Source organism: Bubalus kerabau, chromosome 23 (assembly GCF_029407905.1).
Source record: "Bubalus kerabau isolate K-KA32 ecotype Philippines breed swamp buffalo chromosome 23, PCC_UOA_SB_1v2, whole genome shotgun sequence".
Classification (NCBI taxonomy): Eukaryota; Metazoa; Chordata; class Mammalia; order Artiodactyla; family Bovidae; genus Bubalus; species Bubalus kerabau.
Window position 1 is genome coordinate 27,513,531 of NC_073646.1, and position 14,097 is coordinate 27,527,627.

At 49.9% G+C, this 14,097-nt stretch overlaps 2 protein-coding genes across 2 annotated transcripts; one reads left to right on the forward strand and one right to left on the reverse strand.

The window, feature by feature from the left end:
* Positions 1 to 2,148: 2,148 nt before the first annotated feature.
* Positions 2,149 to 4,693, forward strand: MYL11 (myosin light chain 11). Its single transcript, XM_055561814.1, has 7 exons — positions 2,149 to 2,279; positions 2,892 to 2,987; positions 3,239 to 3,314; positions 3,538 to 3,642; positions 3,758 to 3,836; positions 4,355 to 4,403; positions 4,494 to 4,693. Exons 1-7 carry the CDS (start codon positions 2,277 to 2,279, stop codon positions 4,596 to 4,598), a joined length of 513 nt encoding a protein of 170 aa, XP_055417789.1. The 5' UTR covers positions 2,149 to 2,276; the 3' UTR covers positions 4,599 to 4,693.
* A 188-nt stretch (positions 4,694 to 4,881) lies between these two features.
* SEPTIN1 (septin 1) lies at positions 4,882 to 8,563 on the reverse strand. Its single transcript, XM_055561813.1, has 11 exons — positions 8,468 to 8,563; positions 8,205 to 8,295; positions 8,026 to 8,112; positions 7,648 to 7,771; positions 7,206 to 7,340; positions 6,992 to 7,109; positions 6,252 to 6,353; positions 6,029 to 6,128; positions 5,681 to 5,846; positions 5,349 to 5,439; positions 4,882 to 5,254 (listed from the first exon to the last, which is right to left on the reverse strand). Exons 1-11 carry the CDS (start codon positions 8,468 to 8,470, stop codon positions 5,168 to 5,170), a joined length of 1,104 nt encoding a protein of 367 aa, XP_055417788.1. The 5' UTR covers positions 8,471 to 8,563; the 3' UTR covers positions 4,882 to 5,167.
* Positions 8,564 to 14,097: the final 5,534 nt, after the last annotated feature.

The following is a 14,097-nucleotide window of genomic DNA, read 5'->3' on the forward strand; positions in this document are numbered from 1 at the left end:
CAAAATCCACCATCCTGAAATTTCAGTCACGCCTAGCTAGCTCTCAGTTTCCCAGTTCCTTGGTCCCTGAGTTCTCTGAGGCTCCTTTCCCCAGCTCAGACTCAGATCCTGTGAACTCCAGTGTCTGAGATCTGCCGCTCTTGATCTCATTCTCTTCAAACTCCCCACTTTCCATTAGGCCCAAGCTTCCTAAGCACTTCCTCGATTCCCCTCTATTGAGTTCTCCTCCCCTCCCACAACCCAGTAAGAAGTGGGATCTTCCCTGCGCCTGGACCCCCATGGTAACCTTATAAGGTGAGGCAGCTGTCGACTGAGGCAGGGAGGGGCCAGTGCAGGAGGCCAAGGGCAGCTGCTAAGTTTAGGGTGGCTCCTTCTCCCTTCTTAGAGACAACAGGTGGTTCGACCTCAGTGCCCAGAAAAGAAACTGTCTTAGAGGCATTGGCATGAGTCTGGAGGAGGGAGTAGGGAAAAGGCAACTTCTTCAGGACATCAGGTCCTAAAGGGAGCAGGAGAAGGAGGAGACACAGGTGTCCTTGCCAACCTTGAACCTCCTGGGGCTTCCTCAGCCACTGTTTCCCCAGACCTCCACTGTATGGAATGGACAGGCACTGAGGCCCAGAGGGTTGGGAGAGGGGACCTCAAAATCTCACAGTCAACCAAGCTGGTTCTTGCCCAGATTGGAGAGAGAAGCCATTGGCCATCCAGCCACCAAGGTGGAGGTGATTAATTAGCTTCTCTCTTGGTGTCTTTGACTCCCCTCCTCTTGAGTTCCAACTTTTACATCCATGTCCAAAAAAGTGATTATAGACTCACACTAGACCATGTCCTTCTCCTGTTTCAAAACTTTTCAAGGCTCTCAAGGTCTCAGCCCTCAGTCTGGCATTGAAGACCCTCCAATCTCTGGTGTCCAGGCCCTTGTGTCCTCTGCTCAAGCCCCATCCCAATTCTGGTGAGCTGAACACTTCTGATCTTTGATTTTTCCAGGCCTTTGTCCATCCTTGCCCTCCACTTAGCATGCCTGTTCCTCCACTTCTACCTGACACTTCCAGCAGCCTTCATAAGGTCACTTCAGTACTTCTACACAGGCCTGCTATGCCCTCTACTTCTATATTCCAACTGGTGCGTCATTTTCTGCATTAACCCTCTCTCCACAGCTAGACTGTAAGTTCTACCAAGGCAGGGTCTGAATATTAATCGTAATGATTGTAAGAATTCCCTGGATGTCCAGTGGTTAGGACTCCAGGCTTTCACTGCCGAAGGCCCAAGTTCAATACCTAGTCAGGGAACTAAGATCCCACAAATTGTGCAGTGCTACCAAAAAAAAGAAAAGAAATTATAATGATCATACATCACTAATTGTTTCCCAATATGTTCACATCCACAAGTTCTTTGGCCTGGAAATTACCTTCCCATTTTACAGAGCCGGAAACCAGGGCCCAGAGAGTTGGAACACAAAACCCAGTGTCACAGAGGAGGCTCTCTGCTCCAGGCTGTCTAGTCTCTTCATACTTAGTGATTCCATGCCCCACATCTTCCCTCACAGACTCCCCCCTCTCCTTGAAGGGGATGTAGAAGACTTCCTGATCCTTCAGCTTCCCCAGATAGCTCTCTCCCACTTTTAACCTCTGTCACTACCCAGACACATACATACTCTTGACTGTGAACTCCACAATGGAGGAGGACTGTGTTTGTCCAAGTGCATCGACGTGGTGCACTTGGAGGGACAGCAAGGGGTGTCTTTGGTCAGCCTTCAGTCTCCCTTCTCCAATGCCTCCATGTTTGATCAGACCCAGATCCAGGAGTTCAAAGAGGTGAATATGGGGAGAAGGGAGACTTAAGTATGGTCCAGTGCCTGGTACACTGTTGATGCTTAATAAATTTACTGGGTTTAAACCTTGCAGGAATGCAGGAGCCTGGTTCCTCTCTCTCCTAGTCCTGTGTCTCAGCCTGGGCCCTCTCTGAACTCTGGCACATTCCAGCATCCTTTGGGGAGTAAAAACATCCTTCCTGCTCAGGTCCTAGCGAGACATGCAGCCCAAGACACCCTCCCTCCTTTGTCCCTCCCTAGGCTCCAGCTGCTGCTGGCCCTCCAAGAAAGGAGAGGCCCTGAGCTGGGCTATTTTGGTATCTGGGGTGGGCACCCACAGGGCTAAGGTTACAGTGGTATGTTAAGGGCTCCCTGGGGCAGGACTATATAACTCCAGAGGGAGTGCTCCAGAGGACTCTCTGCTCCCTTCCAGCCAGAGCCACTGCCTTGCCCACAGGAGACCTAAGACATGGTGAGTGAGAATCCCCCAGCCCAAGCTCAGATCTCTCAGACCTCAGGGAAGCCTCACCCCTTGAAAGAAAGGAGCTGGTTCCAAGTCTGGCAAGAGGAAAAAAGATGAATCTTCCCTTTCTTGGTATCGTTAATGGGGAATATATAGAACGATGCCCTAAAGGACCCAACCAAGGATAATCTGCCCAGACACTCCACTCTCAGGAGCCTAGTCCCTCTGAAAGCACACTCCTCCACCTTCCTAAATCCCCTGGAACCAGCCAGGCCAGGATTCCCACTCCCATTTTATAAATGAGAAGGTAGAGTTTCAGACAAGGTGAATAAGTGGATCAGGGACACACAGCAAGTCTAGGACTCAGAGGAGCCAGGCTCAGGGCACTCAGAAGGCAAGAAACATTTCACTTGTTGGGTAGGGTGGAAGGATGGGTACTTGAGGGCTTCAGATAGAAATTTGACAATCAAACTGAAACAAGTCCCCTCAGCAAAGAGTCGTAAGGAAGGGGAAGCCTAGAGCCAGAAGAGTTGCTTTAGAAGAATGAACTCAAAGAATCCACTGCCTCCAGAGGAGTAAGGATGGGTCCACAAACCCCTCTGCCCAACCCTCACTCTTCAGGCACCCAAGAAGGCCAAGAGAAGGGCAGTGGCAGAGGGCGGAAGCTCCAATGTCTTCTCCATGTTTGATCAGACCCAAATCCAGGAGTTCAAGGAGGTAAGTGTGGGGAGAAGGGAGACTGAAGGCTGACCAAAGGCACCCCTTGCTGCCCCTCCCCCACCCCTCCCTGGAATGTGCACCTGTTTGGGGGAAGGAGAAGGGCTTAGATTCCTTACTCCCCTCCCTGCTTGGAGTGTAAGAGGACCTCTGGCTGGCAACCAGAATCTCAGAATCTGATCTGCCTGGAATAAGGATGCTGAAACTCGGCCACGGGAGACCTAATCTCTCCTTGCCTCTGCCCTCCACAGGCCTTCACAGTAATTGACCAGAACCGGGATGGCATTATTGACAAGGAAGACCTGCGGGACACTTTTGCAGCCATGGGTGAGCTGCCTCCTCTACCTGTAAAGATTCAAGGCTGCAGAGTCCTGGGAGTTCAGCAGCTGTGGGTCCCAGTCCTGCCAGGCCACCTTGGGACTCAGTCTATCCAGGATAAAATTGGATGGGATTAAAAAAAAAATGGATGGGATGATCTGAATTTATAGGAAGCATTATTCTCTGGCCACAAGACCCTACTCCAGCCCCTGCTTTCCCAACCCTGTTCCAGGGCGTCTCAATGTGAAGAATGAGGAGCTAGATGCCATGATGAAGGAAGCCAGTGGGCCCATCAACTTCACTGTCTTCCTGACCATGTTTGGGGAGAAGCTCAAAGGTGAATGAAGTATGACGTGTCCTTGGTCCAACCCCTCAGCTGCCTCTCCTCAAAACTTTCAGGGACTGACCCCTTGGCAACCTTTCAGCTACATGTGCCCTCTGACCCCCTCTAGGTGCCGACCCTGAGGATGTGATCACTGGAGCCTTCAAGGTCTTAGACCCTGAGGGAAAAGGCACCATCAAGAAGCAATTGTAAGTGACACTCTCCAGCTGCTCCCACACAGAAAGCCTCTTTCAATTCCCACCAAGAATAGGCACTGCGAGGGATAAGGGTGGCTCAGACAGTAAAGAATCTGCCTGCAATGCGGGAGACCTGGGTTTGATCCCTGGGTTGGGAAGAACCCCTGGAGGAGGGCATAGTAACCCATTCCAGTATTCTTGCCTGTATTCAAGAATTCAAGAATCCCTTGAGAAGTTCTTCAGAGGAACCTGGCAGGCTACAGTCCATGGGGTCTTAAAGAGTCGGACACGACTAAGCACGGCACAGCACAGGGATAAGGGAAAAATCAGGACTGTGGAAATGGGCAATGGGACACAGGAAGAAGGGCAAAAGGGGAGGCCCGAGTGTTTGGGAGACCAATGAGGAATCCAGAGTGACCCTGGTTTTCAAGACGAGACTGGGAATGGCAAGGGGGATGAGGCGGGAGGGCGTGGAAAGGAATCACGAAGTCCAATCTCAAACCTCCCGTATATCAATCACCTCTCTCCAGCCTGGAGGAGCTGCTGACCACGCAGTGTGACCGCTTCTCCAAGGAAGAGGTGAGTGGAGGAGGGGTCTGAGAGAAGCGGAAGGATGGCGGAAGGGGAACGTAAGGAACCAGTTGGTGATACTCTGCCTATTTTCCGCAGATCAAGAACATGTGGGCTGCCTTCCCCCCCGACGTGGGCGGCAACGTAGACTACAAGAACATCTGCTACGTCATCACGCATGGCGACGCCAAGGACCAGGAGTAGAGCGGACCCTTTTCGGTCTCTGCTAATCAACGCCTTCCTGCCAGTCCGACCTCCGCACCCAGACTCCTAATAAATTGAAAGGGTCTCGTTTCTTATCCGCGGCGCCTTCAGTGCATTTGTGCGAATGGGACTCTGGTGGGAGGCTGGGCAGACACACCGGCTGGCACGAAAGGAGTGCCCAGCAAATGAATGAATAAATAGTGGCCCGGAGGCCTGGGTGGAGCGGTTCCACCCGCTAAGCTCGCCACTTATTCCCGCTGGGAAACAGAAGACTTGCGTGGCCTCAGAGAAACTCAGTTTTTATTGAAATCACGGATAGGGAGAAGTGGGGAGGGGATGGGGGTGTTCAGGATTGGAAGAGGAGGTCGAGCTCCAGACGTGAGCTGGGGCGGAGCCAAAGGCGGGGCTACAAATTCCAGGATTGGGAGAACCTGAGAACCCGCCCCTTAGAAGGGCGAGCCTTACAGGCTGGGGCTCCGGGATTAGGCGCCTGGCAGCCTGGGGCTCAGGGATTGGACAAGAGACGAACCGAAGGCGGACGCGAGGTAAAGAAAACCCCGATGGGGGCCTCAGAGAGCGTCCGACTGCTCGCCTTGAGCCTGGCTCAGCTGCATCTGGGCCTGCATCTTCTCCAACATCTCTTGCATGCGGCGCAGCTGTGCGGGGCAAGATTGCAGGCATTGGGTCCGGGCGAGGCCAGAGAGGGACTCCGAAGAGGACTTGGGGGTCTTGGTCTGGGGGAAAGCTCACCTCTTCGTCTTTCTCGCGAATTAACTTTTCCGTGTCTGCCAGAGGCAGCATGGGCAGCGGGATCTCTGTGGCGCTTTGGCGGGAAAGCTTACTAGGGGATGGGAGAGAAGAAAAGGAATCAAAGGCGAGGGCCTTGGTTGAGTCACCGCTGCGAGACAGGATCTGGAATTTGGAGTCTAGGAGGCGGAACCATATCCTTAGGTTAGGGAGGTAAGCAAAGGGGATGGGGAAAGAAAGGCCCTGGGAGAGAGAGGTCTAGAAGGTGAAGGTCGAGGTCATGGAGAGTGAGGGTGGGGCCTTGGAAGCACCTAACTGTCCGCGCTGGCTCTCACCTACGGCTGGCTCGATCCCGCGCCCCGGGCCGGGCCAGGCTCTGTAGGCAGCGGGCCCGGTAGCCCTCGTAGAGCAGGTCGTGTGTCACCTCCTTCAGGTCCTGCAGGTGTGTCTGCACGAGCATCCGTCGCAGGTTCAGGAAATCGCAGTGATGTGGGTTCTCCACTGGGGGGCGGACCCGCGAGCGTCAGGGAACTTAGGTCGGGTCGGCTGCCCAAGGACCCCTCTTTGGGCTCCTAGGACCCGTGGGACCAGAACTTTCCCCAACTTCACATGCTGGGTACGGTTGGCTGGGAGGCGGCCTGGGCTCCCTGCTGGCCTCAGAACGCGTACCCGGCCTTACTCACCCTCTACAGTGCCCCAGGAGTAGTGGCGTCCCCTCACCGGTCGGGGCCCGCCGTCCCGCACTACTTCGCAGGAACCGACGACGGCAAAAGGGATGCTTTCCTAAAGGGGAGGAGTCAACGATCTCCATCCTCTCCCCGCCCCGTGGACAGAAACCTTTCTCAGCTCCCACCTCCACATCCGCCTCCCCTGGCTTCTCAGTCTCGTCCTGCTTTGCCTCTGTACCTTCATCTCCGCATCCTGCCTCTTGAAGTCTTCATCCTCATCAGAGTCACATTCGGGGAACTGGTAGATATTGATCTCTTCCTCCTTCAACTGTTCCCGGATCTTGGAGGAGACAGATGCAGACAGAAACACAGAGGCTGTGAGCCACAAAGACATTGCCTGACCAGAGACAGTGAGATCTAGATACAGACACGGGATGAAAGAGACAGAGAGGAAGGCGTGAAAAACAAAGATGGTGAGAGATGGGCATCCAGGAAGGCTGAAAACAAAATCTCAGACGATGAGAGAAAGAGACATAGATGATGAAAAACTGAGACCTTCCCCTAAGAGGAAAAAGACTGATGTTTGGAAAGTCTTGAAGATGAGCAGACACCAAAAGACTAGGAGAGAGAGACATAAGTAGAAACAGTGGGAGAGGGCGCTGAAGAAGTGGGGGGAAATGGGGGCATGGTGAGCATCCTGGGGCCAGACGGATAACATGGGTCGTTATGTCCACACTTCGCCCTCAGACAGATCTTAGCCAAGCATCCAGCCCAGGGATTCTATTCTGAGCCTCCAGAGATGTGGCTTCCTGAGGCAGCTTATGGCCCACCTTTCTCAAAAACTTTCTTCCAGTCTAGCCTGACACATCACACTCCGAAAAGGCTACCCCAAGATCAAAGAAGTCAAAGCTGAGTTCAGCTTTCATCATGACTTTTGGCTTCATGTGCAGACCAAAGGTCAGAGGCTACCACACATACCTTCTGTTTGAGGGCCTGTGTTTCCTTTGGCATTAGGGCATCTGCTTTGCCAATGACTGGGATGATGTTTACCTTCTCGTGCACTGCCCGGAGGAAGGCCACATCTAGGGGACGGAGCCTGCACCCAGAAATTGGTCAGGGCTCAGTTTCAGGGCACAGAGACCCACCCCCCACCCTCCCCAAATGTCCCAACCCCCTAGGGTGTCCCACAGACCCTCGGCCAAAGGGTGAGATGAAGTAGAGGCAGCAGTGGACACGGGAATCCTGGATGTTCTTCCGGTTCAGGCCACTCTCATCCCGAAGATACTGCTCAAACTGCTCCTCGATGAAGCGCACCACAGGTTGCCAGCTGGGGGTGTGGGGAGAGTGCCGGCAGTCAGAGATCCGGACCACAGTGGAGGGCAAGGGGCAAGGCTAGCCAGGACTGTAGGGGTGAGAAGCAGGGTCTTTGGCTCCAACCAAAGATGTCAGAGGAAACTGACAGGTGAGATGTTGGGAAGCACAAGGCATTTTGGGCCCCAAGACCACCAGAAACAGCTCCTGCTGTTGCAGGGACGTGAGTAGGGCAGGGCAGACCAGCCCTGAATCCGACCCCTCGGTCTCCACAGAGTAGCCACATTGGGAAGCTGAGCCCTGGGCTCTCCCCGATTCCTCACCAGTCTGAACAGTCCACTGAGTCCCCAAAGCCAGGTGTGTCCACCACAGTCAGCTTCACCTTAATACCCCCCTCCTCGATCTCCACGCCCCGGCGCTCGATGGTCAGCGTTTGCGTCAAGCGAGCTATGAGGATGGGGAGAGGTCAGGGAGCTGGCGAGGGGTCTGAAGCAGGACTAATTTCCTTTCTCAGACTCACAGTTGCCCCCCACCCATTTTTCAGGGGAGGAGACTGAGTCTCAGAGAAAAGCAGTGAGCTGCCTGAGTTCCCCAGAATGTCATGGGAGATCCAGAAGGAAAGGAAGAGTGTGCAGTCTGGGGACATGGGAGGAGAGGGGTCAGAGGGCATGGGCAGCATGGTGGGGAGAGGGGCATCTTACCACTGGCTTCTGGTATTTGCCGATCCTCATAGAGGTTGGTGAGAAATAGGCTGTTGATGAGGGTAGATTTTCCCAGGCCCGACTCCCCTGTGGACAGGTCAAGCCCAGTTGGTCAGGTGAGGGGACAGCTAAGGTCTCTTGAGGACACCCTACCAGGCCCCTCTCCAAAACCCTCAGACCTGCCACCATGAGTGTGAAGTCAAACCCCTTCTTGACAGACTTGCGATGCAGCTGGTTGGGGAGGGCGGCAAACCCCACATACTCCTTGTCCTGTTGGTGAAGGTGGATGATATGAGGCTGCTAGGGGTGGCAGGCAGGGTCCCCCAGTATGACCTGATCTCAGAGGCTAGGAGAAGTCAGCCTACTGTGGGTTGACCTGGACCTGGCTACCCTGCGGCCTGGGGACGGAGAGATGCCTGGATTCCTGGGCGTAAGGACTCACCATGGCCCCGATAGCTGTTGCTGCACCTGATGGCTCTCCCCACTTCCTCTGGTGGGGCAGGAAGTTGAGGGCGGCAAACAAGGGGGCGGGCAGTATAGGAACTGAGATGCTCCAACTGGCCCAGAGAGTGGGGAAAACCAAGATTGAGATCAGCTGGTTCTCGATTCCTGGGTCCCTTTGCCCATCACCCTGATAGGAAGCCTCAATCCCTCTGTTCTCTGTACACGTTTATTCCAAGCCCTGCTGTGGCCCCATCACCCTGATGGAAGGTAGGGTTTAAGCAGAGAGGAAGGAAGTGGGTTGATCTCTCTAGCAAGTGAGGTGAAGGCTTGGATAAAGACAGTTTAAAACCGTTTCAGCCTGGTGCTCTGTGATGACCTCAAGGGGTGTGATGGGGGTGAGGTAGGGAGAAGGCTCAAAAGAGAGGGGATATATACATACTTATGACTGATTCATGCTGTGGTATGGCAGAAACCAACACACCATTGTAAAATAATTATCTTCCAATTAAAAAATAATAAAATTATAAACAATTTCCAAGGGTCTGAGTGGACCAAAAGTAACAAGATTGAGGGTAGGAGGGACCATCAATTTTCCTCCCCAACTCATGCACTGGATTCTTAAAAAAGGACTTCAGATCTTTGGACACTACTGCCAGAGAGCCTGCCTTCAGAATCCTAGCCAAGGCACTCCTCTGCTCAAAACCCTTCACGGACTTCCCAGTGATCTTAGAATCAAGTCTGAGAGTCCTGGCCAAAGCCTCCTGCATCTGACCTCATCACCTCCTCTTTGATTCGCCCTTGGCAAGTGCCCACATCCTTGGCTCTGTCTACAATTTTGTTTATTTTATTTTTGCCTGTGCTGGGCCTTCATTGCTGCAAGGGCTTTTCTCTAGTTTCAATGAGCAAGGACTTCCCTCCAGTTGGGACGTACAGAGTTCTCATTGCGATGGCTCCTCTTGCTGCAAAGCACAGGCTCTAGGTGCAAGGGCTTCAGTAGTTGCAGCCCCTGGGCTCTAGAGCAGTCTCAGTAGTGGTGCACAGGCTTAGTTACTCCTTGGCACGTGGGATCTTCCCAGATCAGGGATGGAACCCATGTCTCCTGCACTGACAGGTGGATTCTTTACCACTGAGTCACCAGGGTAGCACCCTTGGCTCTGTCTATATTGAACTTTTCCTTCTTCTGCACAGGTGAACTCTGTCTTTCAAGAGTTTGACTCAAAGGGGTCTTCTTCCTCCTTTATGAAATCTTCCCCACCCACAAAAGGTAGAGTCATTTTCCATCCTCTGGACTCCCCAGCACCTTTCATAGCCCCTCCAATGCCCACCTTTGCTTACCTGGCTGTCTCTTCTACTCCTGGCTGAGCTTTCTGAGGGCAGGAACTATGTCTTCCTAATGTTTACATCCCTGGTGTCTTGCACAGGGCCTGGCACCAAGAAGGTGCCAATAAATAATATACCAGATGAATGAATGCATAAAAGAGTGAGTGATTGAAGTTAGTTAGGGAAAAGGCAGGGAGGCTGCAGAATATGTAAAAGGAGCTTGTCTTTGGAGTCAGAAAGAACTTCCCAGACTTCAGTTCTACCACTTGCTGTGTGATCTTGGGCAAGTCATTTGCCCTCTCTGAACTCCATTTTTTTCATAGTAAGATGAAATGCACACACTTAGACTTTCTATCAGGAATTAGAGTGGTTTTGGATGACACAGGCTTTGGAGCTAATCATTTATGTATACAACATACCATATATACATATATATATATATATTAATATATAGGTACACATGTTGTTGTTGTTGTTGTTTAGTTGCTAAGTTGTGCCTGACTTGTTTGCAACTCCATGGACTGTAGTCCGCCAGGCTCCTCTGTCCATGAAATTTGCCAGGTAAGAATACTGGAGTGGGTTGCCATTTCCTTCTACAGGGGATCATCCTGACCCAGGGATTGAACCTGCATCTCCTGCTTGGTGCACACACACACACACACACACACACACATATATATATACATCCCAACTTTAGAATTTATTAACTGAGAATGGCCTCTCTGAACCTTAATATGACCTATAAAGCATTGTTTGGTTTGTGTGTGTTAGTCACTCATTCGTGTCTGACTCTGCAACTCCATGGGCTATAGCCTGCCAGGCTCCTCTGCCCATGAGATTTTCCTGACAAGCATACTGGACTGGGTAGCCATGAGATCTTCCCGTGAGATCTTTTCCGTGAGATCTTCCCGACCCAGGGATAGAACCCAAGTCTCCTGCATTGCAGGCAGATTCTTTACCATCTGAGCCACCAGGGAAGCCCATTGCTTGGTCTAGATCCTGCCTATTGCTCCAAACCCATTTTCATCCTTCACTCCTTGTGGTTCTGTTTATCATTTCCCATTTAGCCCCTGTTGTGTCCCTCCCCCACCTTCATGTGTTGGAGCCCTAACCCCCATGTGACTATATTTGGAAGTAAGACCTTTAAGGAGGTAATTAAGGTTAAATGAGGTCAGGAGGGTGGGGCCCTGATTGGATAGATCTGGTGCCCTTATAAGAAAAGACACCAGCGATCTCTGCGCATGCACAGAGAAAAGGCCATGTGAGGACATAGTGAGAAGGTGGCTGTCTGCAACCCAAGAAAAGAGGCCTCACCAGAAACCGCCTCTGCTGGCATTTTGATCTTGGACCTCCAGTCTCCAGAATTATGAGAAAATAAATATCTGTTGTTTAAGACGTCTAGTCTGTGGTTCTCTGTTATGCCAGCCTGAGTTCATACAGCCTCATAGCACCCTCCTTTCCCCTTATCCTAAGGCAACCACTCTAATGTGCACAATGTGTAATTTTTTTTTTTGGTTCGTATATATTTTGAAAAATGTGTAGTACATGGTACACAAATGCTTATAGAAATAGTTCTTTGTGTTTACATATGTGTTATATATATATGTTATGTATGTAATGGGCTTCACTGGCGGTTCAGAAGGTAAAGAATCTGCCTGCAATGCAGGAGACCTGGGTTCAATCCCTGGGTTGGGAAGATTCCCTGGAGAAGGGAACAGCTACCCACTGTCTGGAGAACTCCATAGACAGAGGAGCCTGGCAGGCTACAGTCCACGGGGCCACAGAGTTGGACACGACTGAGCAACTTCCACTATGTATGTAATATATGTACATGGTATACAAATGTTTACACAAATAGCAGTGTAGTAGTGAAAGTCACTCAGTCGTGTCCAACTCTTTGTGACCCCATGGACTATACAGTTCATGCAATTCTCCAGGCCAGAATACTGGAGTGGGTAGCAGTTCCCTTCTCCAGGGGATCTTCCCAACCCAGGAATCAAACTCAGGTCTCCCGCATTGCAGACTGATTCTTTACCAGTTGAGCCACAAATAGTTATCTGTGTTAATATATATTTCTACTTATTAATTTATTCAATTAGCATTAACTCTTAAGATCCATCCATGCTGCCACTTTATCCTTGTTTCAACCTCATTTTTATTATATACATGTATATTTCAAATTATTAATCTTTGGCTGTGCTGGGTCTTAGTTGCTGCACGCAGGCTTTCTCTAGTTGCAGCGAGTGGGGCTACTCTACTCGCTAGTTGCTGAGCACAGCCTCTAGAGTGTGGGCTTCAGCAGTTGTAGAGCATGAGTTCTATAGTTGTGGCACACGGGCTTAGTTGCCCCATAGCATATGGGATCTCCCCAGACCAGGGATCAAACGCATGTCTTTGGCAGGCAGATTCAAAACCACCGGACCACCGGGAAAGTCCTTCCACCTCATTTTTAGTACTCCCTTTCTGTAACCCTGCGAAAACCACCCCTCTGGGCCTTACTTTCCTCATCTATCATATGGGATTGCATACTCCTGCCACACTGAATTCACAGAAGTTGTTCAAGTTTCCTATGCTTATAAAGATATATAGGGATTAAGAGCTGTGTGACCCTGGGCATCTTACTTTCCTGTGACTTGGTTTCTGTATCTGTTAAATAATTCATTAATAATTTCACCTCACAGGGCCATGATGAGGATTATGTATCTGATACACATAAAACTCTTAGCAGCGCCTGACACACAAGATGAGCTTGAATGCCAGCGCTTGCCGTGACACGAGCTGAGAGGTGCGACAGTGCCAATAGCCCCAAGCCTGTGACTGCTCTTCTGGATCAGTTGCTGAGAATCCAGACGGAGTGAATCAGTCAGGCTTGCTGCCCCCGGGGAGACGGAGCCAGCCACAGGTAAGGGTGACACACGGCACTGGTGCTAAAAATGTAGTGTAGGAAGGAGATACACAGAGTACTTTGAGAAGCCGAGGGACGGGATAATTACACCCTTCCCCTGCACCACAACCCTTCCTTCTGCACTTCTCATCAGGCCAAGCAGCCCTACCATTTTAGTTAAAACTCTGAAGCCTCCCTCCCTTGCCCTCTGCAAATATATCCAGTTGATTTTCAAGTCCTTTCTACTGATGAGAAAAAGCAGCCCTTCCTGCCTACATCCCTTACTGTTTTGCCCCTGCCCTGGTTTCAGACTCAAATCAGGCTCTTGCCCGAATTACTCAACAACCTTTAAGAAAATAACATGGGCACACCTGTCAGAATGGCTATCATCAAAAAGATCACAAATAACAAATGCTGGCGAGGATGTAGAGAAAAGAGAACCCTCGTACACTGTCGGTGGGGATGTAAATTGGTGTAGGCAATGTGGAAAACAGTATGGAAGTTCTGTAAACAACTAAAAATAGAACCACCATGTGATCCAACAATACCACTTATGGGAATGGATCTGAAGAAAATAAAAGCACTAACTCAGAAAGATACATGCACCCCAGTGTCCAAAGTATGGAAGCAATAACAGCCAAAATGTGGAGCAATTGGTGCCCATCAACAGATGAATGGATAAATAAGATGTGGTGTTACACACACACACACACAATGGAATACTACCTACTCAGTCATAAAAAAGAATAAAATTTTGCCATTTGCAACAACATGGATGGACTTGGAGAGTATTATACTTCGTGAAATAAGTCAGACAAAGACAAATACTATATATTATCACTTACATATGGAATCTAAAAAATAAAACAAGCTAATGAATATAACAAAACAGAAAGAGATTCACAGATCTAGAGAGTAAACTGGTGGTTACCAGTAGGGAATTGAGGGGGAGAAGGGCAAGATAGGGCTGAGAGATTAAGAGATACAAGCTCCTATGTGTAAAATAAATAAACTACAAGGATATATTGTACAGCACAAGAAATAGGGCCAACATTTTATAATAACTATAAATGCAGTATAATCTTTAAAAATTGTGAATCACTATGTCACAGACCTGAAGCTTATATAATATTGTAAATCAACTATACCTCAACAAAAAAAGAAAACAAAAGAAAAATAACATGTATATTCATTTATTTATTGTGTAACGAATACATATTCTCATGGAAAAATGAGCAACTGCAAATGGTTAGAAAAACATACATCTACTATCATTACTGATATAACCTCATTTTGATTTTCATCCTTCTGGATTTTCTCATATGCCTATGAATATGAATAAATATATATTCACAAAACTAAGATCATACTATAATTTTAGAAACCTGTTTTTGTCATTTAATATGTCCTGTAAGTCTATGATC

Coding starts and splice junctions, on each gene's coding strand:
- MYL11 (XM_055561814.1), top strand. Junction 3,315..3,537: donor GGACACTTTTGCAGCCATGG/GTGAGCTGCCTC, acceptor ACCCTGTTCCAG/GGCGTCTCAATGTGAAGAAT. Junction 4,404..4,493: donor ACCGCTTCTCCAAGGAAGAG/GTGAGTGGAGGA, acceptor TATTTTCCGCAG/ATCAAGAACATGTGGGCTGC.
- SEPTIN1 (XM_055561813.1), bottom strand. Junction 8,113..8,204: donor CTTCACACTCATGGTGGCAG/GTCTGAGGGTTT, acceptor ACCTGTCCACAG/GGGAGTCGGGCCTGGGAAAA. Junction 6,354..6,991: donor CACAGGCCCTCAAACAGAAG/GTATGTGTGGTA, acceptor GTCTCCTCCAAG/ATCCGGGAACAGTTGAAGGA.